Source organism: Carassius carassius, chromosome 29 (genome assembly GCF_963082965.1).
Source record: "Carassius carassius chromosome 29, fCarCar2.1, whole genome shotgun sequence".
Taxonomy (NCBI): Eukaryota; Metazoa; Chordata; class Actinopteri; order Cypriniformes; family Cyprinidae; genus Carassius; species Carassius carassius.
The window spans coordinates 22,970,082-22,996,568 of NC_081783.1; the positions used below are offsets into that span (position 1 = coordinate 22,970,082).

Here is a 26,487-nt window from a genome sequence, read left to right on the forward strand (position 1 = left end):
TTATGCGATAACAGATAACCGCTCTTAACGTTTCTTTACGATTAGTTTCTCGCGTTATATTGGCCACTGGCGTCATGTGGCCGATAAGAATCTAACGCTACTCGAGCCGCTGAATACTTTATGCAGACTTTGTTTAGAAAGAATATTGTTGACAAGCAAAAAATGGATTGTGTTGCGACCGGGGGAAACGTGAAAGGTAATAACTAAAGTAACGTTAACTCGTGAGATTCGTTCTCAAAGATTTATTAAATAAACTGAAAACACAACGCTAGTGGAGTGACGTAACATAGACGCTTTCTGTGTAAACACGCTTCTCGTGTATTTATTACATAAAATTAAGTATGAATAGAAGAAAACTGATCCACATTTGTTGTAGTTTTAGCTAAAGCCATCCATTCCCTGTCAAGGATAGGAGAGGAGCTGTATTTGGAGCCGGTGGAGGATGGGGTTTGTGTTGTTTTTACGACTGTTTATGTTTGTTTAGCCAGATGTGAGGTCTTTAAACTATGTATATAATGTCAGCTCCTGTACTGTGAGTACATGGTCATGTCTTCTGTGTTTTCAGTTGACCCTGCGGTCGGTCAACTCTTCCCGGTCAGCCTTCGCCTGCTTCCTGCTGTCTCCTCTCTTCTTCCAGAGATACCAGGCTCCTTCAGACCAGAGCTTTCGCTGCAAGATGCCCATCAAGGTAACGTTTCCTGTAACTTCCATCACTGCAGTTCCTCTTTATGCTTTTATCAGCCAAATGCCTGTCCATTCATCACTTTTGCATCCAAATGTGTCTATATATTAATACTTTGCACGTACAAACTTTTCAGTCTGGCTGGAATGTAATGGGGCATCAAAGAAAATTTCAAATGTAATGCAAAGTCTTCTCGATGAGAATGTTTTCCTGCTAGTCTGTGTTTGTCTTGTGTTCTTCAGAGCGTTCAGGCTGTGTTCAAGTCCCTGACGTCTCTGGACCGCTCTGTAGAAAAATGCCGTATTCAGTTGAACAGTGAAAAGAGTCGGTTGACCATAACCCTGCACTGTAAACACGGTAAAATTATTATTATTATTTTTTTTGTTAGTAGAATTAAATTCCTCCTCCATATGCATTATATTGCAAAAATATTGGGACACCCCCTTCTAATGAACAGAAGAAGGTACTTCCAAAGATGGAAACATAATTAATGTATATAAAATTTTTATTTATATCTCTGTTGCAACAATTTTGGAAGTGTCTAAAATGACTGCACACTTATATGCAAGTCATTGGTGTTTGGTGATGAGTTTTTGCATCAAGGTCTGCATTTAAAGTCACACCAGAGGTGTTCATCTGGGATTTGGCTTTCTGCAGTCCAGTCAAGTTCTTCCACACTGACTCAGTCAATCACTTCTTTTTGAACCTTGTCATGTTAGAATAGAAAAGAGTCCTGTTAAAACTGTTTCTATAAAATAAGAAACACACAATTCCCTAGAACAGCATTTTATGCTTAAACATTAAGATTTGTGCTCCTGGGAATTACTAAAAAAGTCAAACCTGTTCATTAGAAGGGGGTGTCCCAATATTTTTCTCCATAATAGTGTATGACATTAGATATGCAAGTATTAAACGTTACCTGCATACATACAGTATACTCACATAAAGCATGAAAAGCTCAAATGCCTGATTGTTTATATTGTCAGAAAAATGTAACCATATTATACCCCAGCTCTAATCTATGAGACTATGAGGAATGAACATATTAAGATATAAACAGTTATACTATAGTATAAATATTAAAGGGTTAGTTCACCCAGATAGCAAAATTATGTAATTAATAACTTATCCTCATGTCGTTCCAAACCCGTGAGACCTCCATTTATCTTCGGAACACAGTTTAAGATATTTTAGATTTAGTCCGAGAGCTCTCAGTCCCTCCATTGAAACTGTGTGTACGGTATACTGTCCATGTCCAGAAAGGTAAGAAAACATCTCGGTTACGTATGTAACCTTGGTTCCCTGAATAGGGAATGAGATGCTGCGTTGACGTCACCACTATGGGAACACCTTCGGTGTGACGAATGTCTGAAGCCCTATACCATCCCGCCAATCCTATTGGCCAAATAGCGCTTGGCACCGCCCATGCATGCGTACACATATATATACCTGGTGCCGCGCGCCATTTCACTCAGATTTCATGACTGAAGAAGAATGCTATCAAGGTACGGCACGGCCAGAACCGCAGCATCTCGTTCCCTATTCAGGGAACCAAGGTTACATACGTAACCGAGATGTTCCCTTTCATAGGTCACTTCAATGCTGCGGTGACGTCACCACTATGGGAACGCTATACCATAATGCCTGACGTACTTGATAGTTGGGATCCAAGGAAGCATCTGCTCAAACGGAGAGAACCTGGGAGCCAGGAGCCATCCTCACATCCAGACTGTAAGTCTTGATAAAAGTGCTCGGTGAGGACCAGCGTGCCGCAGCACAGATATCATCCATAGAAGATCCACTGAGAAAGGCTTGAGAAGAAGCCACTGCTCTCGTGGAATGACCTTTTACTCCTAAGGGCGAAGCGAGCCCGCGCGCCTCATAGGCTAAATATATTGCCTCCACCAGCCAATGGGACATGCGTTGTTTGTAACCGCATGGCCTTTATTCCTTTGTCCAAACAGACAACAGCTGGTGAGACTCAACCATGGGGCAGTACGATCCAAATAAGTCTTAAGCTCTCACAGGGCAAGACTTAGATCTCCAGACTTCGCCACAGCAGGGGAAAAAGCCTCCAGGACCACCTGCTGAAAGCGAAAGGGATAGATGCGACCTAGGGACATAATTAGGCCTTGGTCGCAACAACACTTCCACAGAGCCCGTGTTATAAAAGTCAGGATTTATCCGGAACAAATTCCAAGGGCTCAAACAGATGCCCTGATAAACCATGCAACACAATGGAAAATCCATGAAGGAACTCGCACGGGGCGGAAAGGCCTCAGCCGTCGCGCACCCTGTATGAACGGGAAACCAGTGGATGACGGCCCACTGAGGCACCATTTATATATTCGTGGTAAGCTGAATGGCTGCCACGTAAACCTTAGGGTAGCTGGTGTCACTCCATCCGAAAAACGTTCCTGAAGGAACTCCAGTACTGACGCCACTGGGCAGTAAAACTGGATCCATATTATGAGTTTCACACCAGGTCGTAAACAGTCTCCACTTGAAAGCATATAAGCGTCTCGTAGAAGCTGCTCTAGAATTCAGTATAGTCTCGGTAGTTTCAGCAGAAAGACTTGGACATATGAACTCACTCCGCTCAGAGGCCACGCCCACAGATTCCATAGATCTGGCCTCGGGTGCCAAATCAGTCCCTGTGCTTGTGATAATAAATCCTGTCTGAGGGGAATCTCCCATGGAGAGCCCACTAACAGATTGATCAGATCCATAAACCACGGCTGTGTGTGTGCCACCGCGGAGCCACCAGCAGCAGCTGTTCCACCCTGTCCACCCGTATTCTGCATAATACCGCCGAAATCAGACGGATTGGGGGAAAACGCATACAAACTGGTCCTGGGCCAGTTGTGGGCTAATGCATCCAAGCCCAGGGGTGCTGGAGGGCATAGGGAGAACCAAAGCGGGTAATGCGTAGTCGTGTTCGACGCAAATAAATCCACTTCGCTTCCCCGAAAATCTGCCATAGGAGACTCACCATTTGGGGGTGCAATCCCCACTCCGCTTGCTCCAGAGTCTGCCTGGATAGCAAATTCGCTCCGAAGTCCAACGTCCAGGGACATGAACAGCTCGGATCGATAGAATTTAGTTCTGAAACCAAAAGAACATGTTTCGCCAGCCTGCACAGGGGGCGAGAGCATAATCCTCTCTGATGATTCAGGTATGACACAACCGCTGTGTTGTCTGATCTGAGCAGCACATGACAGCCGATCAGCAGATTCGAGAAATACTGGAGAGCCAGAAAAAAAACCGCCAGTAATTCCAACCTGTTTATGTGCCAACTCCCTTGACAAACAGCTCCCCAGTCGGTCAAAGACGCATCCGTCATGACAGTCTCTCGGGAAGCACAAATCCCCAGCCGAACTCCGGTCAGGAGAATTTGGTTGACATACATAGTTTTAGCGACATCACACACCGCCGTGTCACCGGAATCGTCCGATGCGGAGACAACGGGGTGAAACATTCCATCTTTTCGTCCACCACTGAAAAGGGCGCATGTGAAGTAATCCCAGACGAGTTACAGGGAATGCCATTGCCATAAGACCTAAGTCTGAGGCACAATCTCACTGTCACTGCACGACCCGCTCTGAAGCACCGCATGCATGATGCAATCGACTGAGCGCGCGGGAGAGAAAGTGTCGCTGTCATCGCGCGAGAGTCCAACTCTAATCCCAGAAGGTTATCCGTTGAGAGGGGATTAAAACACTTCTCTTGGATTTCATGCGTAAGCCCAGGCTGTTAAATGATTCGGCACAAGATCCCCATGAGAGTGTGCTTGAGTCTGCGATTGCGCTAACACCAGCCAATCACCTAAAATAGTTCAAACACGAACGCCCTGGGGCCGCAACGGGGCCAGAGATCCATCCATGCACTTTGAGAAGTACTGATACGCTTTGCCCTCTAAAGCAAATCTGAGGAACTTCCTGAGTCTCCTGATGATCATCAAAATCTTGAATTTCCTCGGCCTGAGTGCAAGATTCAGATGGTGTAAATCCAGAATGGGTCGTAATCCGCCGTGTTTTTTTTTTTTTTTTTTTTACCACAAAATAACGGCTGTAAAAACCTCGCCTCCATCTGAGAGGGGTGTACTTCCTCTATAGCCCCTTTGCTCAGCAGAGTTGACATCTCCTGTCGCAGCACCGCTATTTCCATGGGTTTCGCCACCGTGGAAGGAATTCTGCGGAAAGGAGGCGGGCCTTATTGAAACTGAATGGTGTATCCGTGATAAATCATGTGTAACACCCATAGAGAAATGTCGGGCAAGCGTTCACACACGGCCCGAGACCATACTAGTGGTCTCAAAATTCCCGCTTCCTGCAACGCTGTCATACATGTTAAAATGTCCGGGCACGAAAAGCTCTTGGCATTCGTGCACAGGGGAAGTGTATGCATAAGAGCCGTTGCGTCTCGTTGTGTATAATCACTGAAAAGCGGCGGCTGTGCGAGCCGTCATAAATGGGTTGTCTGTGCAGGACCCTTGAATCGCCCCTCGAATTCTGAAAGCTGGATTGCGCAGAGTGTCTGAGGGAACGTTTGGCATTACAGCTCAATCCAATCCAGTGCCGAAGCACTGTTTGCTGCGAGGCAGACAATGTAGAGTACGGGGACTGCAGTGAGAGGGTTAGATGTGCATTAGCAATCCAACAGCACTCTCTGGTGGAGGGCACAGTCCCTGGCAAACATTAAGGAAAACGCATGCGTCAAACTCGCTGCGTTTCGTTGTGTATAATCCTGAAGCGTTTCCACGGCAGGATTTAATCCAACAAGATAAACATCGGGCCACGCCGCTAGCGAGAACGCGGCAGCTGTGTGTGCCGTCATACACTGTCCGTCTTTGCCAGCCTCCGCGCCGTCCCTCAAACTCTGAAGGCTGGATTGTGCAGAGTGTCTGAGGGGGAGCGCGAATGAGAGCCCAGTTCAATGACGCTCGAGGTGCCTTTGCTGCGAGACAATCAGATGTTAGAGTGTGGAAACTGCAGTGAGAGGATTAGATGTGCATTAGTAGTCCAACAGCGCTCTCTGGAGGCGGGCACAGTCCTTGGCAAACATGAAGGAAAAACGCATGCGTCACACTCGCTGCGTTTCGTTGTGTATAATCCTGAAGCATATCCACGGCAGGATTTAATCCAACAAGATAAACATCGGGCCACGCCGCTAGCGAGAACGCGGCAACTGTGTGAGCCGTCATACACTGGCCATCTTTGCCAGCCTCCGCGCCGTCCCTCAAACTCTGAAGGCTGGATTGTGCAGAGTGTCTGAGGGGGCACGCGAATGATAGCTCAGTTCAGTGACGCTCGAGGTGCCTTTGCTGCGAGACAGTCAAAGTTAGAGTGTGGGGACTGCAGTGAGAGGGTAGATGTGCATTAGCAGTCCAACAACACTCTCAGTGAAGGGCATAGTCCCTGGCATATTAACATGAAGAAAAGCGTGTGCGTCAAACTCGCTGCGCTTCGTTGTATATAATCCTGAAGCGTATCCACGGCAGGATTTAATCCAACAAGATAAACATCGGGCCAAGCCGCTAGCGAAAACGCGGCGGCTGTGTGAGCCGTAATCCACCATTCGAGTAGCCACATAAATAGCTCACTGAGGAAGGAGAGGCGCGTTTCTCCTGTCCGCTCGGAGGGAGAAAACCGCGTATGCCGGCCAGAGCCTACTCAGAGTTCGAGGCCGCAGCTCGGACAACATAGTTTGAAGAGCAAAACTGCTGATTAACGCGCTCGAGTGGGGGAGAACAAGCACATGGAACTCCAGTGCATCACTGTATTCATAGTCAAGCCGCACATATCGCCCCTAACCAACACCTCGTGCGGGGCCTCGGCGACCGCAGAAGCGAAACGGTGGGGGTTAGACGCGAGGCGACTTAAGAAATACACTCCAGAGCGTGGATACTTTCTTATATATATATATATTTTACTGTAGCCGTAGACTATCAAGGAGAGAACCTGTAGAGAGGCTGCAACGAACCTCTCATAAGTGCCTGGATGGTATAGGGCTTCAGACATTCGTCACACCGAAGGTGTTCCCATAGTGGTGACGTCACCGCAGCATTGAAGTGACCTATGAAAGGGAACCATCATTAAAGTAGTCCATGTGACATCAGAGGGTCAGTTAGAATTTTTTGAAGCATCGAAAATAAATTTTGGTCCAAAAATAGCAACAACTACGACTTTATTCAGCATTGTCTTCTCTTCCGTGTCTGTTGTGAGACAGTTCAAAACAAAGCAGTTTGTCATATCCGGTTCACGAACGAATCATTCGAGGAAACCGTATCTTTTTGAACCAGTTCACCAAATCGAACTTAATCATTTTAAATGGTTCGCATCTCCAATATGCATTAATCCACAAATGACTTAAGCTGTTAACTTGTTTAATGTGGCTGACACTCCCTCTGAGTTAAAACAAACCAATATCCCAGAGTAATTCATTTACTCAAACAGTACACTGACTGAACTGCTGTGAAGAGAGAACTGAAGATGAACGCCGAGACGAGACAGATAATGACTCGTTCACGAGTCAAGAACCAGTTGCATCGGTTTTCGGATCACCAGTAGTTCTTTCTGACAGTTCGATTCTACAAACCGGTTGAAGAAAACGGTTCACCGGTTCTTTTGCGCTCGACGTAATGGCGTCATTGGCGATGACTGCAAGCCTTCGGTTTACCTGGGCTCATAACATTAGCACAGAATCAGTTAAGAATCAATCACCAAAAGAATCAGTTCGGTTCAGACGCTGTGTGTCGGTCTGCTTCACGCTGAATCACACATGCGCAGTATCATCAGCTCCTCGGTTCTCGAATCGGACGCATCTGACAGAAACGGTTCTTGACTCATGAACGAGTCATCATCTGGCTCGGCTCTGTGTTCATCTTCAGTTCTCTCTTCACAGCAGTTCAGTTAGTGTACTGTTTGAGTAAATTAATTACTCTGGGATATTGGTTTGTTTTAACTCAGAGGGAGTGTCAGCCACATTAAAAAAGTTAACAGCTTAAGTCATTTGTGGATTAATGCGTATTGGAGACATGAACCGTTTCAAACTATTCAGTTCGATTTAGTGAACTGGTTCAAGAAGATCCGGTTACATCGAATGATTCATTCGCGAACCGGATATCACTAAACTGCAGTGTTTTGAACTCTCTCACAACAGACACGGAAGAGAAGACAATGCTGAATAAAGTCGTAGTTTTTGCTATTTTTGGACCAAAATTTATTTTCGATGCTTCAAAAAATTCTAACTGACCCTCTGATGTCACATGGACTACTTTGATGATGTTTTTCTTACCTTTCTGGGCATGGACAGTATACCGTTCACACAGTTTCAATAGAGGGACTAAGAGTTCTCGGACTAAATCTAAAATATCTTAAACTGTGTTCCGAAGATAAATGGAGGTCTCACTGGTTTGGAACGACATGAGGGTGAGTTATTAATGACATAATTATGATAATTGGGCAAACTAACCCTTTAACAAATGTGATTTTCTTATTTTTGTAAAGTTGCTTTAAAGTGAGTATTAACGTGATTAACTTAGGTTATGGCATAGTTATCAGTCAGTAATATGTGTCCCTGGACCACAAAACCAGTCTTAAGTGTCAATTTTTTTCGAAATTGAGATTTATACATAATCTGAAAGATAAATAAATACCGTAAGCTTTCCATTGATGTATGCTTTGTTAGGATCGGACAATATTACAACTACAACTATTTTAAAACTACAACTATTTTAAAGTCTGGAGGGTGCAAAAAAATCAAAAAATTGAGAAAATCACCTTTGAAGTTCTCCAAATGACTTCTTAGCAATGCATATTACTAATCAAAAATTACGTTTTTAAATATTACGGTAGGAAATTTACAAAATATCATAATGGAACATGATCTTTACTTAATATCCTAATGGTTTTTGGCATAAAAGACAAATCAATAATTTTGACCCATACAAATTTTTTTTGGCTATTGCTAAAAATATACCCCAGTGACTTAAGACTGCTGTTGTGCTCTAGGGTCACATATTGTTTTTGAGTCAATCTTGAGTCGAATATTGCATAGAAATGGCATATTTTACTGAATGATCACCTAAACTGCGTGTGTGTTTATTACAGGGCTTTTGAAAACACACAATTTGTCCTATCAGGACTGTGAGGGTTTGCAGGCGGTGTTTGATAAAGAGAGCTGTGCAAACGTGCTACAGGCTCAACCCAGGTTCACAATCATTTGAATACCTCAGTATTACACTAGTCAACATTTGAAGTGAATCAAAAAAACAGAACTTCGATGAAAGGTTTTGATTCACTTCAAATGTTGACTAGTGTAATATCAATCCATGTGCATTTCCATTCAGAGTCTGTTTGATCATCTTCTGTTGTTCTCTGTAGGTTGATGGTGGACACAGTTCTGCACTTCCCTCCGTCTCTGGAGGAGGTGAATCTGTCGGTGAGCAGTGATCGCGTGTGGCTCAGGAACCACGTGGAGGATGATGCAGGTATCAGTCATGTCACTCTGTGTTCTGCTGATATGCAGGAATAGAAAAAAGTCAAACAAAGTTTTTCCTCTTCAGACTCATCACGAGCAATGATGACTGAACTGTGTTTGAGCTCGGAGGAGTTTGATCATTTTGCCATCAGCAGTCAAACCAGCATCACCTTCTGTCTCAAAGAGCTAAGGGTGAGTGAGTTCTCACACAAATCCCAAAGACTGCTGTGAATACAGCACATCTAACACAGAGTCACAATTTTCTCAGTGAAACAGTATTTAAGACCCCAATATCCACCTTATTTTTCCGGTTTCATCTGTTTTCAGTTACATTTATCTGTACAAAACAGCTTGCTATGCTGCTTGATATTGCAAATTGGTATTTCTTATCATATTATTTTAATGTATTTAACATAATCAGGATCTGACTAATTCAGTTCTTCAAACACTCATGTTGTTGATGAGTAGTATGGCTGGATTGATTTATCTGAGATAATTGTGTGTTCATGGATTGGTTTAAAAGGGGTTATGCATCGATACTCAAAACCACGATCAGCAGCGATTGGCTGGCGACAAGACGGCATCCTAATAACATAATATAATTAAAAACGACACCTGACGAAAAATTTGTCACATTTCTGGACTTTTATAAGGAAACAGCCAAGCAAACAAAACTACATTAATGTTATAATAGATAAATGAAATGTGCACTGTTTTTATTTATTTTATTATTTTTTTTACATGATTCCCAAATATTTCGATTCGCAATTTATAATATTTGTATAGTTTTTACGTTTTTTATTTCAATGTAGTAATTAGCTGTTCATTTAATTTGATGTTTGGACAGATTTGTTACGTGAAAGCATTAATGAAAGTATCTTAATGATTAAGATCATGTATCTGCATCTCCTGCGCTCCATCAAGCCACTCCCATAATATCTGTCACCACTCAAATTAATGCATGACTGTATAGCACGTGTAAGACTTGAAAACAATAATGAAGTAATAATTTCATGACAAATAAATATTTCAGTGAGTAAAACTGTCTCTGTCTATAATAGTAGGCTATTATGGACTACACAACATTATTATATGATCTTTAAATAATTTTTTTAATTCTTATTATTTAAATGTATTGTCCCTGTATCAGTAGTATACTCTTGTAATATAGTTTCGGTGGTAGCGGACAGATTCTGAGGATCAGTTCTGGTTAAAAAGATGCAATCTAATCCTGTTTACATGAAATAAGCTGCTCCCGAGCAGGTTTGAGCTTACAGACCTGTTGCTATGACAGAAACTCTGGGATGAGCTTCAAAGAACCAAATGATCCAAGATCATGCCAAATCGTCAACAATCACATCCAGCTAACTGAGCTAGTGATGTATGAGGAACGGGCCCCTGGTTACCCAGAGAGCAAAGAGTGTGTGCTCACTGTCAGACAGGAGAGATTGAGACAGAGGCGCACTTCCTCCTTCACTGTCCATAAGAAACCTCTACTTCAACAAATTCACCAACTTAAGTAACTTTACAGCCATTAGTAAAACAAAACAAATAAATAGTATTAGGAGATGGACACACAGCAGCACTGGCTTCGAGATACATATGTTTATGTGTTTCTATGTAAGTTAAAGACTGTGGTATCAAAGGTTCACACGTTATAATTTGTTACAGTTTAATATATTTCTAAGATGTTATAATATTCAATTCTATTACTGTTATGTTATTATAATTTATTTATTTATTTATCTTTGTATATTTATTCTAAGCTTTGGGGATATTGTCTCATTTATAGTCATGCCAATAAAGCAATTTTGAATGAACTAAATATATATATATATATATATATATATATATATATTTATATTTATGTTCACCTGCATTAAAACAAACAAATTTTTTGAAAACTCTGGTTTTCCATCAGGGTTTGCTTGCATTTGCCGAGTCGTCTGGTCTTCCCATTTCTATGTATTTTGATGAGCCAGGCAGGTTAGTTTCTATTCACCTTTTTAATTTACTTTATTTTAAAATATTTAAAATTTAAATGTATGCTTCCAATCAAAAGTTTGGATATGTAAATTGTTTACTTTAAAAAAATAAAATAAAATATGACTCACCAAGGCTGCTTTTATTTGTTCTAAAATACAGCAGAAACTATAATAGAGTTAAATATTATAACAATTTAAAATAACTCTTTACTATTTGTCGCATGTCACATGATCCTTCAGAAATCATTTTAATATACTGATTTGCTGCTTGAGAAATATTTTGTATTATTATCCACATTGAACTCAGTCGTGCTGCTCAATAATATGTTTTAGGAACCTTTAATAAATAGAAATTTCAAAAGAGCTGCATTTATTTGACATCTCTTGTAACATTGTTAATATCTTTACTGTCATCCTTTCTAAATAGAAATATATATTTATTATAAATAAAACAAATAACTTTTTTCCAATATCAGCATATTTGTGTATTCTCACCTGTGTGTGTTTGTGGTTGTGTTTAAGTCCCGTTATCCTGAGTGTTACAGACAGTGTTCTGGAGGCTAATTTTGTCCTCGCTACACTGTCAGAGGACTCGCATCCAAAGAACCACGTCAACACAAAACGGTAAGTAAAATCAGGAAATATTGAACATACTCTTAAAAGCTTTATAAAGAGTTATTTTTGGTACTTTAAAGGTTAAAGGGTTAGTTCACCCAATAATCATAATTATGTCATTAATAACTCACCCTCATGTCGTTCCAAACCCGTAAGACCTCTGTTCATCTTCAGAACACAGTTTAAGATATTTTAGATTTAGTCTGAGAGCTCTCAGTCCCTCCATTGAAACTGTGTGTACAGTATAGTGTCCATGTCCAGAAAGGTAATAAAAACATCATCAAAGTAGTCCATGTGACATCAGAGGGTCAGTTAGAATATTTTGAAGCATCGAAAATACATTTTGGTCCAAAAATAGCAAAAACTACAACTTTATTCAGCATTGTCTTCTCTTCCAGGTCTGTTGTGAGCTCGTTCACGCCGCTGCTGACGTGTTTTCTGGTGCGCCCAATTACAAAGATAACACGTCAGCAGCATCACTGCAGTGTTGTGACAGAATTTTCATTTTTGGATGAACTAACCCTTTAATACTTATTCCCCTCAGCCCTGACACAGAACAGCCACCAGACGACTTCATGAGCGACGACATGGACTCGTTTCTCATTGCCATGGAGACCAGCGAACTTCCTGGACCATCACATGTCCCCACGTCCCCACCACGACCCACCAGTAACAGAAAGCACTCCTTCAGTGAAGAGGAAGCACTTGCAGAAGGACCTCCCAACAAAAAGGTACAATTATCATTTAAATGAATCATTTAAAAACATAACACCAAATTCCCAGATCCCACTAATATTCAGTCCCTGCTTTCTTGTTTTTCAGTTTTGTTCACTTTTCTTCGGTTCAGTTCTGCCCACCCTCTCTCAGTTGCCCAATCAGACCATGCAGAGCCAGGAAGTGCTGGCAAGTGACAGTGAAGACGAAAATCAGACCGAAACATCATAACCGCCCATCGACTGAACTCTGACGTAAAAGATGTGGAAAAACACTCCCACATCCAACCTCACAAACCATGCTAAAAACATTTACACACAAATGTCTCCACTTGATTTTATTTTTCTATGAAAATAATTATGGTTTTAAACCAAGAGATGTGAATATGTGAATATAACAAACCACATCAAATCATTGCACAAGTCACATTAAAACATCTCACTCCCACTGTGGAATACAAATATGTGATTGAGTCTGTGATCATTTTAAAATACCCTTCAGAAAAAGGAGTTTCTCCTGTCGTGAGACGTCTGAGAGTCACTGTTCCCGGGGGTCTCAGCATTATCAGCACCTTTCCTGCTGAGCACCTGGAAGCTCTTTCCTCTTGGCTGAGGCTTTTTCCTTTCTTTTTCTTTGTCCTTTTCCATTTCCTTCTCTCGTTTCTTTCTGTCTTTCTCTTCTCTTTCTTTTCGCTCTTTGTCTCTCTTTCGCCGCCGCCTCTCTTTTGCCGTCAGCTTCTCCTCTTTCTCGCTAAAGTCCTGGATGAGGATTTTGGGGATGGGGGTTTTATTGGTCTCCCCTCGGAGACGGCTAAACAGACCCAGACGTTTTGGAGGAACAGACTTTGTTGGTGAGGTGGGCTGAGGGACTGTTTCTTGAGTCGGTGAGGGTGTTGTCTGTTCTGAATGTGTGAGTTCTTGCTGCTGTTGCTCTTTGAAGGTGTCCTCAGAGAGGATTGTGGGATAGGAAACCTGCGAGGTGCTGAGGTGAGCTGGTGGGACATTTGGGTTTGGGGATTTTGAAATTGAATTTGAAGAGGGTGACTCTAACCCCTGGCTGTTTCCTGGTACTGCACATTCATTGTTATGAGGGTTGCCAGATTCAGCGGCACAATCCTCGTTTTTACACTCAGGGTTGCCTGATCCAGAGCTTACGTGCTCTTTGTCGGTCTCGGAGTTTTCTGAACTGGATGTAATATAATCTTCTTTGTAATCTGGATTGCTAGATCCAACTACAGAATCCACTATATTGTTTTCAGGGTTGCCAGATTCACTTGTAGGTGGCACATCATTGCATTCTGGGTTGTCAGATCCAGTGGTCACTTGCTCTATATTGGTCTCTGAGTTGTCAGATTCAGTTGTGACATGTACTTCTTTGTGATCCGGGTTGCCAGATCCAATAACAGAATCCACTATATTGTTCTCTGTGTTGCCAGATCCCGTTGTAATTTGTACATCATTACATTGTGGGTTTTCAACAGGAGAACCAGTTATATTGTTCTTTGGATTGTCAGATCCAACAGCAACATCCATGCCATCGCTTTCTATTTTTTCAGTTTCAATGGTAACATCTGTCATGGTGCATTCAAGGTTCCCAAATTCAGTTGTAACATTCACATCATTGTTTTCATGTTTACTATCAGCAGAATCCACTTCCCTCTGCTCTGGGTTTCCGGATTCACTTGTAACAGGGACACTGTTGCTATCTGGGTTGCCAGATCCAACAGCAATTTCCAGACTATTGCTTTCTAGTTTGCCAGAATCAGCAGTAATAACTACTGTGTTGCATTCAAGGCTTTCTGATCCAGGAGCAGCATGCGTTTCATTGCTTTCTGCAAGGACTGATCTACCAGTATCATCCTCTACATTGTTTGTGAGGTTGCTTGATTCATCAGTATTGATTTCACAACTTTCTATGATTTCAGATTCAGGTGAATTACTTACTTCACTGCTTTCAGGATTAATCTCACTGATTTCTTTATCACATATGGCAAAAGAGTGTCTAGATGCTGCACCCTTTTCCTGAGGTTCAAGGATGTTGGTGTCATCAGCAGAATCCACTTCACTCTGCTCTGGGTTGTCAGATCCTTCTGTATCCTCCACAGTGGAATCTGTTGGACAATGCTTCAACTCTCTGGAAGTAACAGTAGTATCCACATCACTGTGCTCTCGGTCACCTGATTGGGATTGCTGTTGGGGATCTGTTGGTCCATCCAGATGCTCAGTTTCAATTTCTTGTTCAGTTTTTAAAGAAAATGATGTTAGCACTATTTCAGGCGGTTGCAGTGTCTCTGTACCACTACGAGAGTGACTGTCGCTCTCCTCAAAGCTTGTATGTTGTCTCTCATCATCTTTTTCCTCACACATGTTTGAAGGGTCTGATATCTCTGTGGTCTCCTCAGGAAGAAGATCAAACTCTTGCTGAATCCCTTCCTCCTTGTCTGCATCAGTATGGTTTTCACCAATAAGCTGAGTCTCCTCATCTTCCTCTATAATTGTGTCAATTAACAAATCTTCTCTCTGGCTTTCTGAATGTTCTTGTTCTTCATGTTGATCACCAGATGTTTGAGACCTCTCTTCCTCCTGAACAACATGTATCTGTACCTCTTTCTCTGGAATATTTTCCTCATTTTCTTCAGTCGTTATGAGGTTTGGCAACCTATCTTCTGTTTCTTCTTCTTGTTTGCAGTGTTCTGTTTGTATATCTTCTTCCTGGATGTTGCTGTGTGGTTGTATTTCCTCTTCCTGTTTACTGGAGTCAGACTGTATGTCTTCTTCCTGTGATGTACTTTCTTCACTTGGCTCTAAAATTCTTTCAGTCTCCACAGTCTGTTCATCTTGACACGTCTGTTTGTCTGTATTGTGTTCATTTTGATTTGTTGGTGCTTCTGTGTTCTGATCATCTTGATTTTTGTCTATTTCTGTCTTCTGTTCAACCGGATGTCCTTGTGTTTCTATAATCTGTGCATCTTGATTTGTGTCCTCTATATGGTGAAGTGTCTGTATGCTCTCCTCAACCACACAAGCAGCGGCCCTTTCGTTCTCATCACCTCGTGTTGTTTCTAAAGGATCCTTCTGTTGGTTCAAAGACGTTTCTGTATGCTCTTTCTCAAAATCATCACAGTCAATGCTGGAGGACACCACCACTGAGATTTTAGGATGTGTGTTGTGATCTTTGTGTGAGCAGAGTTCGTCTGCAAGCCTGTCCCGTTTGGCCCTTTGCTCCCCAACGATACCGCACACACTCCTCCTCCTCACCTCCTCCTCATCGCTCTCCTCCATCACGCTTCGTGTGAGTTTTCTTCCCCCTCCATCCCACTCCTCCATGTCACTCTTACTGCTCCTCTTCCTCCATTTCTTGCGCAGAACCAAAGGAGAAAGTGAAGATTGTGAGCGTGTGAGAGGAAGAGTCAGGCTCCCCTTTGGTTTTTCCTGTGTTCTCTCCCAAACCATCCGGCATCCGTGACATCGCCCACGCGGGTCAAAGGTCGAGTTTGGTCTCTCTTTTTTCCATTTCTCCAGCTCTTTCTCAGTTTGTTTTTGCAGGTCCGTCAAGGACAGGGACACCGAACATACCTGAGAATGTAACAGTGGTTTTGATTAAATAAGTCTGTCAGGACTTAAGGACTGTTCACTTAAATACAAATGTTTGGAATTAAATTTTTGGCGTAGTCACATTAGGGGTGTGTGATATATATCATCTATGGTAATTGTTGATTAAATCATATGTGATAAGCCATTACTGAGTAAATCGTAAAAACCAAACAAGAACACAGCAAGAGTGTGCACATAGGTTAGACTACTGCACATCCATGTTTAGAGTTGATGCTTTCACTGCCTGATTCAGTCTATTATTTAGAATTCCCCAAAATTCAAGATAAGGGGGCATATATTGTATTTTGTATTGTCTTTTATATTAATATAATATGATATAGTTAAAGGGTTAGTTTACCCAATAATGAAAATTTGCCCATGATTGACTCTCCCTTGGGGCATCCTGGGTGTATATGACTTTCTTCTTTCAGACGAATCCAATCAAGGTTATTTAAAAATTCCCTAGCTCTTCCAAGCTTTATAATGGCAGTGAATGGGGGTTGAGATTTTGAAGCATGAAAAACGTTGTCCATCCATCATACAAGAGTGGCTTTCTAGTGGACAACGTAAGTGATTCACTTTAGAAGGCTTTTATTAAACCCCTGAGCCGTGTGTAGCACTTTTTATGATGGATAGATGCACTTTTTTGGGCTTCAAAATCTCGACCCCCATTCACTGCCATTATAAAGCTTGGAAGAGCCAGGACATATTTTAATATAACTGTTTTAAATTGTATTCGTCTGAAAGAAGATATACACCAAGGATGGTTTGAGGGTAGGTAAATCAAGGGATAATTTTCATTTTTGGTGAGCTATCCATGTAATGCGTAAAAACAGCAGATGGTCTAAATGTAAATGCATATTCAGTCTCTGACAGAAGGTGGCAGTTTTAGAAAAACAGTAGTACACCACGGCTTACAGGGCAATAAAGAAGCCAAACAAAAAGTGTTTAAATGTTTTCAAATATTCCGTTTTCAGATTTTTGTTTTCACTGTGGTGTGAATCAAACAACACCAAATAAATGAGTAGAGACAATAGAGCCGGTGTTGTAAGTCAGCTCTCAATCATCTTATAGTTAAACTAAGCACACATGAACAACATTAATTTAAAATCTGACAGTTATCAGGCTAACCAGGTATCTGCATGCAATGCTAGTTCATAATCTAACTAAAGCAGACATTGATGGTCCTTGTAATGTAGTTATCATAATGTGATTTTAATCCATTAAAGACCAAGCGAACACTTGGGGTCTTAATGGAGACACGATTTCAAGGGAGAGACCAATTCTCACACCACCAGTTCTTACTGGTTGGTCCGTTTTCTTTGTAGTGTCGCACCAAAGTCCGCACAGAAGATTCATTGTGGTGTACAGGCCTTTATTCAGATGAGCTGAGATAATCAGTAATATTACCTCATGGATAAAGGCATCAGCCTGCTCATGTTGAACACGCTGTTTAACACCTCGCAATCTCTCCAGCGTTTCCATCTGTCCGTCACACTCCTTTCGCAGCCGTCCTTCTCCCAGACATCGACGCACCAGCACCACAGCGACCTGAAACAAAACACGCACACCTGCAACACACACAAGCTGTGGTCAATACATGGACTTTAACAACAGTTCAACATGGCAAGAGGTGGAATAAAGGTGCACTATCTATCTATCTGGCTGGCTGGTTTGATTTATGCCACAAAGCTTTAACAAATACTTTTTAGAAAGGGAAAATACTTCCGTGTACAGATACTTTTTTGTTTTAGAATAAACTGCATAAATAGGAAAAAATAATGCAATAATGGCATCTGGTATCTAAAATGTTTTGCATAATTCACCATCCAAGCCAATAGGTGTCAGTATAACGTCAATGACCAAAGTCAAACCAACAATTACTAAGAACACCTTTAAAGCATGCAAAAATATATTTGAAAACCAACCATAGCAGAAAAAGAGATCCCAGACTCTGAGTACAGTGTCGAAGGGCAGGTGACGGCTGTACAAACACATCAGCCAATCAGTGGCAAACATCAGAGGCTCCACCCCCTGATTCTGTAGGTGTTTGTGTGCAGCTGGACACTGTTTTTTTAAAATGCTTGAGAGAACAGCAGCATCGAATAAAACACCTTCCTGAAGAAAAAGAAAATCAAAAGCCTATATTTAACTTTAAACAAATGTAACCATTGTTGTTATGGTTACTGTAAAGATAAAGCCCTACCAGCAGAGGGCTGTAGTATCCAGGGAGGTAGAGCTCACTAATCTGCACCAGACACCAGAACGCCTCCTAAAACAATGCAAACAATGAGGCCATGTTAAGCATCAAGCTTGCAAGCAAACAAACTATTTCTACAGTAGCCTATACATACAATTTCTGGGATAATAGCGGGACACCACTCACGAAATTAAACCATCTGGGACCATTAAGGGACCATCTGAGGGTCATCCCCTCCTAAAAATATAATTAAAAACCATGCTGTGTATTGTAAATACACTACTCGTAAATACACTACTCGTACTCTATCGCATACGTTGTCAGTGTCCTGTGCTTGCTTAGACTTTTGTTGTGATAAACAGTAAAGTGTTCAAGCACTAGCAAAAGACAGTGTAAAGAAATACCCTTTAAAGGAGCAGTTAAATCAGCGGGAGTTAAAAGCAGATCGTAAGTGTATTTATTTCTTGTCTCATTGGTGTTTAGCGCAGTTGTCGTTGCTAGGAAACACTTGTTTGTTTACTGTGTTGAGACAAGCTGCGTTTCGAGAGTCTCGTACTCTATCACATACGTTGTCAGTGTTGTGCGTTTGCTTAAACCTTTGTTGTGATAAACAGTAAAGTGTGTTCAGCTGAATTCAATTTCCGTTTTGTCTGACGGGTATAAAAAAGGTTTGTATACCGCGGCAGTGGTCGCAGCAGCCCTCTGGTTATGCCCTCCTCGTGTGAAGACCGAAGAGTGTAAAGACCATCGACTCCACCAGGAAGGGACACCGTTAAGGGATAAAAGTATTGTTTTGATTAATCCTTTTTCCTTCTACTTGTTTCACTTCTGTTTCAGTTTTTATAACCAATTCTTACTATGTGTTTCCAGATCCCTACTATCACTACCACTCGCAAACCACATATTACACAATGCAGGCAGTGCCATGTTAACAACCTGCACACTTTGCCTATATCTGCTAATACACTACTTTCTTTTTCTATTGGTCTCTGGAATTGCAGGTCTGCTGTAAACAAAGTCGATTTCATTACTTCTATTATTTGTCATTCAAAGCTTAATCTCATGGCCCTGACAGAGACTTGGATCAGATCATCTCTAATGATTGGTAATGTAATCCTTTACCATCTTTGGGTTACAACAGCTCCTTTGAATCTCATTCAGTAACTGTTACCTACCCTCTTAAAATACATTTTGTAATTGTCTATCGACCCCCAGGACCACTAGGTAACTTTTTTGGATGAATTCGATGTGCTGCTCTCAAACTTTCCTAAGGATGATACTCCCCTAGTTATGTTTGGAGATTTCAACATCCATCTAGATAAACCTCTTTATGCTGATTTCCACACTTTGCTTGCCTCTTTTGATCTCAACCGAGTGTTAACTACTGCTATTCACAAATCAGGCAGCCAACTGGACCTTAATTATACATGACACTGCTCCACTGATCATGTACTGGTTACTCCATTGCACACGTCGGATCACTTCCTCTTCACTCTTAACCTCAACATGGTCCTTGACACATCACATACCCCTCCACGTGTCATCTTTCGATGTAACGTACGTTCATTCTCACCCTCCCAGCTATCTGCAATGGTTTCATCTTCACTTCCTTCCCTTAAACTGTTAGCATCTTTTGATGCTAACAGTGCTACTGATACTTTCTGCTCCACTCTTACATCTTGTTTAGACACTATTTGCCCCTTATCTTCCAGGCCAGCCCATAACACCCCTTCTGCCCCTTGGTTATCTGATGTTCTACGTGAACACCGTTCTAAGCTTAGAGCTGCTGAAAGGGTGTGTCGCAAATCCAAAAATACTACTGACCTTAATGTGTATCAGTCACTCCTCTCTTCCTTCTCTGCTAATGTCTCCACTGCTAAAATGACAAACTATCATTACAAAATTAACAATTCGTCTAACTCTCGCATGCTTTTAAAAAAAAATTCCTCGCTCCTTTGTCCTCCTCCTACCCATCCTTCATCTCTAATAGCTGACAACTTTGCCACGTTTTTTATAAATACAATTAAAAACATCAGTGCACAATTTTCCACACCACAATTAGTCAAGCTCATATCACCAGCAAACATAAACTCACTCACATCATTAACACATCCCTCCACACTGGTGTTTTTCCCTCATCATTTAGACAGGCTCGTATAACTCCACTACTTAAGAGTCCCACCCTCAACCCATCTCTTTTAGAGAACTTCAGACCAGTTTCCCTTCTTCCTGTAATTGCAAAAACACTTGAACGAGTGTTGTTCAACCAAGTCTCTGCCTTTCTCACGCAGAACAACCTCCTTAACAGCAACCAATCTGGCTTCAGAAGTGGACATTCAACTGAGATAGCCTTGCTCTCAGTTTTTGAAGCTCTAAGACTGGCAAGAGTGGAATCCAAATCTTCAGTACTTATCTTGCTTGATCTGTCCGCTGTTTTGACACGGTTAACAACCAGATCCTCCTATCAACCCTACTGGCAAAGGGCATCTCAGGAACCACACTAACTACTGGGATGCCTCAGGGCTCAGTTCTTGGACCACTTCTCTTCTCTGTCTACATGGCATCATTAGGTTCTGTCATTCAGAAACATACCACTGCTATGCTGATGACACTCAACCTCTCATTCCATCCTGATGATCCGACGGTAGCTATTCGCATCTCAGCTTGTCTAACAGACATTTCTTGTTGGATGAAGAACCATCACCTTCAACTCAACCTTGCCAAGACAGAACTGCTTGTGGTTCCAGCAGACCCATCGTTGCATCACAATTTCACCATCAAGTTAGGCACATCAACCATAACTCCTTCAAAAACAGCCAGAAACCTTGGAGTTATGATTGATGATCAGCTGACTTTCTCAGATCACATTGCTAAAACTGTCCGATCCTGCAGATTTGCTTTATTCAACATCAAGGAGATCAAACCCTTTCTTTCGGAACATGCTGCACAACTCCTTGTTCAAGTTCTTATTCTGTCCAGACTGGACTATTGCAATGCTCTCTTGGCATGTCTTCCAGCCAGTTCTATCAATCCTTTACAATTAATCCAGAACGCGGCAGCAAGATTAATTTTTAATGAGCCAAAAAGAATACACGTCACACCTCTGTTCATCAATTTGCACTGGCTACCAATAGCTGATCGCATAAAATTCAAGGCATTGATGTTTGCCTACAAAACCACCACTGGACTTATGTGCCCTCTAGAAGCTTGCGTTCTGCAAGTGAACGTCGCCTGATTGTGCCATCCCAAAGAGGCACAAGGTCACTTTTACGGACTTTTAAATTAAATGTTCCCTCCTGGTGGAATGACCTCCCCAACTCAATCTGAGCAGCTGAGTCCTTAGTCATCTTCAAAAATCGGCTTTATTTGACCCTCTAACTTTAGCACTCACTATTCTAATTCTATTCTTTAAAAAATCCTTTTGTATTCTATCTATTTTCTTTTCATTTATTATACAATTATAAAAAAAAAAGATCTCAAACAATAGCTTGCTCTATTCTTTTTCTATTCTATCTGTTTTCTTTTTATTTACTATATTATTTAAAAGCCCTTGCTACGTGTACTGTTTAAGCTAACTGAGACTTGTTATAGCACTTATATATCATTGCTCTTTTGTTGTTTTTGATTGCTTCCATTGTCCTCATTTGTATGTCGCTTTGGATAAAAGCGTCTACTAAATGTAAATGTAAATAATATATTAGGCTGTCAAGTCTATTTTATTCACTTTAAACATCGGATGAAGTGATTCTTTTCTCTTTAATAGAGATAAAATTAAATAAAAAAATTACATTTATGCATTTAGCAGACGCTTTTATCCAAAGTGACTTACATTGCATTCAAGCTAACAATTTTCTCCTAACATATGTTCCCTGGGATTCGAACCCCCCGTTTGGCAAGGATCATGTCACACTGAAGATTGGAGTAATGATGCTAAAAAAATACAGCTGTGCATCACAGGAATAAACTACATTTGTAAATAAATTAAAATAGAAAACAGCTATTTAAAACTGTACAAATATTTCAGAATATTACTGTTTTATTGTCCTTTTGATCAGATAAATGCAGCCTTGGCGAGCATAAGAGATTTCTAAAAACATAAAAAGTAGTGTACATTATAAATGTATCAAATGTTGCATATTATTTGGTCATTTATTCTGTTACATCTCTGTGTTGTTTACTGTATAGCCAGGTAAATAATCATGACAGAAGCAGTACCTCAGCAGGCATGTTCATCAGAAGGACAGCAGCCACCGGACCCTGCGCCTGACAGTAGCCCTCGTCTGGGCGATACTGAGTGTACGCTTTCAGGACCTCCAGCAAGTCCTTCTGACTGCTCATACAGACACCAATGAGAAAGAAGCTTTATGACTGATCTTGTGAGTTATAATGCTGTAGAGAACATTGCAAGAGAAGGGAAAGGCAGTACAGTACCCATGGCCATCTTTGGACAGGAACATCTCATGGAAGGGAAACTGTCTGTCTGTGTCTCTTTTGATGATATCGGTCCATCCCTGATGATCTGGAGCTTTGACTAGACGCTAGACGAGTCACAGAGGAAACACAGGGCTTATATAAGAGTATAAAAAATATGATACAAATATGACCAGTCACTTACTTCATAGAGTCTCTCATTTTTTTCTTTTCTATCCTTAGCTCCACAGAGCAGTGGCCAGCCCTTTGCCCTGACCGATGCTGGGATGCCCTTCTGACACTGACCTTTGACCTGAGACAAAGGAAGTGAGCTGAGGCATGCAGATGTCTATTGTAAGACTCATGCTATGAAAGCTGTTTCGACTGAAAATAACTCCAGAACCCATGCAGATTTTTGGAAATGTTAGCAAAAAAGTAAAAAAAAAAATTAAAGAATTAAAAAATATTACTTTTTTAGTTAATCACCTAATATAGCTTTACATATAATGATCCCAAATCTTTTTTTAAAGATTGTTCAAGGTACTGTACATACAGAGGAATTTGGCATTCATTTGTAGCCAGCAGTATTTGACATTCAACATCCTGTATCATATGTAGGCTGACTGAAAGGTCTCAACTATAATCAACAGATGAATCAATGCTCAAAGAATCAACCAAGAGCATGAATGATCAGCTGAATACAAACATTTTCAAAACTAGTTTGATGGTTTAGTATGTCAGCACATCTAATTCAAACAGGAGGGTATTATTTTTGTGTCCAGCTTGAACCAATGACTGGGCAACTGACACATGCCTAGTTCAATAACTGATTATTGATTTATCAATTTCTAGTTCCATAAATAGGCCTCTCCAGTTAACAGCTGTTAAACTTGGAAATAATCTGAAATGTTATTAATCTTTCTCTTCTCTGTCCCTAGTGAAAAATAAATTTGTAATTGTATAGAATGTGCATTTAAAGTGCACTTCAAATCTTAAAAGTATTTTAAAGTAAAAAAAAAAAAAACTACCATCAGACATATTATTTAATATGAATAAAATAAAAGGGCACTTAAGTGTACTTGGAAAAAAAACTAAACTTTCACGACACAAGTAAAAGTCCACTTAATAACATTACAAATTACAAATACATTTAAATTACATGACTCACAGGTTTAAATAAAAATTATATTAAAATATATTTTAGTTTTATGAAATTACATATAAATATGTACTTAAAGGGATAGTTCACCCAAAAATTTTGGTTAGAATATAAAATCAGTTTATTTATATCAGAATATTTTGAAGCATCGAAAATACATTCACGCTGAATCACACGTGCAGTATCATCAGCTCCTCGGTTCTCGAATCGGACGTGTCTGACAGAAACGGTTCTTGACTCGTGAACGAGTCATTATCTAGTTTTTGCTATTTTTGGACCAAAATGTATTTTCGATGCTTCAAAATATTCTAACTGACCCTCTGATGTCACATGGACTACTTTGATGATGTTTTTATTACCTTTCTGGACATGGACAGTATACCGTACACACAGCTTCAATGGAGGGACTGAGAGCTCTCAGACTAAATCTAAAATATCTTAAACTGTGTTCCAAAAATAAACTGAGGTCTTACGGGTTTGGAACAACATGAGGGTAAGTTATTCATGACATAATTTTGCAAATTGGGCGAACTAACCCTTTAAGCCTTACTTAAGTGGGTCTAAAAAGCACTATAAATTTCAGCTACTTGCATTTAATAATTATGCATTTTAAACTATAATACAATTTCATTTCACTTAACATGCGATTAAGTGTTGAAAACATTGCATTCAGTTAGCATCAAAGTAGTATATTAGTAGTAGTAGTCTTTTTCTTAAAAGTATACTAATGTGTACTTGCTTTTCCACAAGCATTTGGCGCAAAAATTTCAAATTTTATCATGGAACGACTTAATGTGTACATGATTTAACTTTTTTTGAAAAATAATGTACATTGAATGTACAGAAAGGCGGTGCTTTGCCATGCAAATATTGCCACTACAACGTTAGAGTTAACCTGACAATGCTTTTCCATGTGAATTACACATTCCAACTGATAAATATGAATTTGTTTTATCTTTATATTTTCTATCATAGTACTTAGATGTTGCTGGGAGTGTTTGAATAAAAAAAAATGAATAAATGTCTGAATGATATTCTGGTACCTAGATATGGATGGGGCCCACAAGTAAATATACTAAAGGTACCAGATGACCTTTGACCTTTCGCATTATATAAAATTTTACACTCAAGTATACAACAGCAAGCCAGACACACCTTGTTGCTCTTTTTTTCCATCACTTGCTCCCATTGAGTCATGAGGCTGAGCCACTTGGACTCTCGGTGTCTCACTAACTCAGGACATGGACCATCCCTGTCAACAACACACACAATCAGCAACTACACTCACAGCAAAGCAGCATACTTCACTGTCACCATCACTGTACAATCAGTGAGAAAAATACTTTTCACCAAAGCAGAAATAACACACCTTTACCCTGCTTCCTAACTCACTCTCAGTAAAGTGCGTCCCCATAGCAGAGCAAAGCATGAGTGTCACAAGAGGCAAACACACAGAAAACAGGAAACCACACTCTGACAGCCTAGAAATTACCATGGCAACATGACAGGATGTTGAGAAGGAGAAAATGAGAGTAAGAGGTGCGGAAGGTAACGGTAAAGTATAATCATGAGTTATGAGTTATCAATACTGGTAATACAGGATTCGAAGCGCCTTAAAAAAATGACCACAGATGATACATTAAATCACACACACTGTTGCTCAACCAGGGCTTACAGCATACAAATACAGTCACAAACACTCAAATCAGGTTCCACCCAAACTAAGCCGTGATGAACGGACAACAACACTGACCTGTCAGTTTCTCCATTCCCTAGAATGAAGCCAAAGCGGTTCGTCTCCACAACTGTGACCAGACTATCGTCTGGTTTAAAAGACATCTGTGGGTATGAGAGAGAAATGCATGCCATGATTGATAATGAATGGATTTCTGTCTCATTTCTGTTACCAAACAAGCACCATTTTAAAAGCAAATTCAGTTGCATGACACAATATACATGGCACTGTATTATGTACTGATGTTTAACCTGTAGCATGCATTGATTTGGAACTGAACCATATTTATTAATGCACATTAAGCATGGAATCATCATTAATACAGTAGAGCAACTGAAAAAAACAAGAGTCAATTGTGCAATAAAAGTCAATAAAGCAAAAGCTACCTTCACGCTTCTGCCGTTGTCCTCTGATGGGAGGGAAGACAACTAAGATAAAGACTTCCGCTGTAAAGTCAGCTAGTGTGTGTCTGTGTGTGTGTGTGTTTGAATAACTGATGGTAGGAAGAAAGGTCCTCCTTCACTATGAAAATCATATAGCCCAGTGGTTTCTTGTGTTAACCGTTGTAAGGAACTGAAAGTGCAGTTTCACTGGTGTCCTGTGGTGAAGACATACATCAGGTAGCATCACATTAATCGAGACTACATTGAATATTTGTACTTTATTTGTCACTCTGCGGGACTAGAGTGAAGGAGGATAAAGTGGGAAACTTTCTGAAAATTTGTCATTGGCTTTGTTTTAAATTATATTCCATATGGCTCATATCACAATATTGTTTTAGAAATACCAGAGCTACACCGTACAGATCAAAAAGGAAGGGTTTCATACAAAACTTGGTGAGTTTTTATTTATTTATTATTATTCAAAACAACATTCAAGGTGATAAAAATAAACTGCTAAAATGAGAGACTTA

General features: G+C 40.6%; 2 protein-coding genes across 2 annotated transcripts; one reads left to right on the top strand and one right to left on the bottom strand.

Moving 5' to 3' along the window:
* The first annotated feature begins 2 nt into the window (after positions 1-2).
* rad9a (RAD9 checkpoint clamp component A) lies at positions 3-12,940 on the top strand. Its single transcript, XM_059516376.1, has 11 exons — positions 3-196; positions 377-447; positions 566-688; positions 925-1,039; positions 8,794-8,893; positions 9,067-9,173; positions 9,249-9,355; positions 11,085-11,149; positions 11,671-11,772; positions 12,308-12,494; positions 12,586-12,940. Exons 1-11 carry the CDS (start codon positions 121-123, stop codon positions 12,706-12,708), a joined length of 1,176 nt encoding a protein of 391 aa, XP_059372359.1. The 5' UTR covers positions 3-120; the 3' UTR covers positions 12,709-12,940.
* LOC132109919 (ecotropic viral integration site 5 ortholog-like) lies at positions 12,795-25,646 on the bottom strand. Its single transcript, XM_059516374.1, has 9 exons — positions 25,593-25,646; positions 24,995-25,091; positions 22,886-22,993; positions 22,702-22,808; positions 22,486-22,600; positions 18,277-18,342; positions 17,999-18,188; positions 17,481-17,641; positions 12,795-16,052 (listed from the first exon to the last, which is right to left on the bottom strand). Exons 2-9 carry the CDS (start codon positions 25,034-25,036, stop codon positions 12,975-12,977), a joined length of 3,867 nt encoding a protein of 1,288 aa, XP_059372357.1. The 5' UTR covers positions 25,037-25,091; positions 25,593-25,646; the 3' UTR covers positions 12,795-12,974.
* Positions 25,647-26,487: the final 841 nt, after the last annotated feature.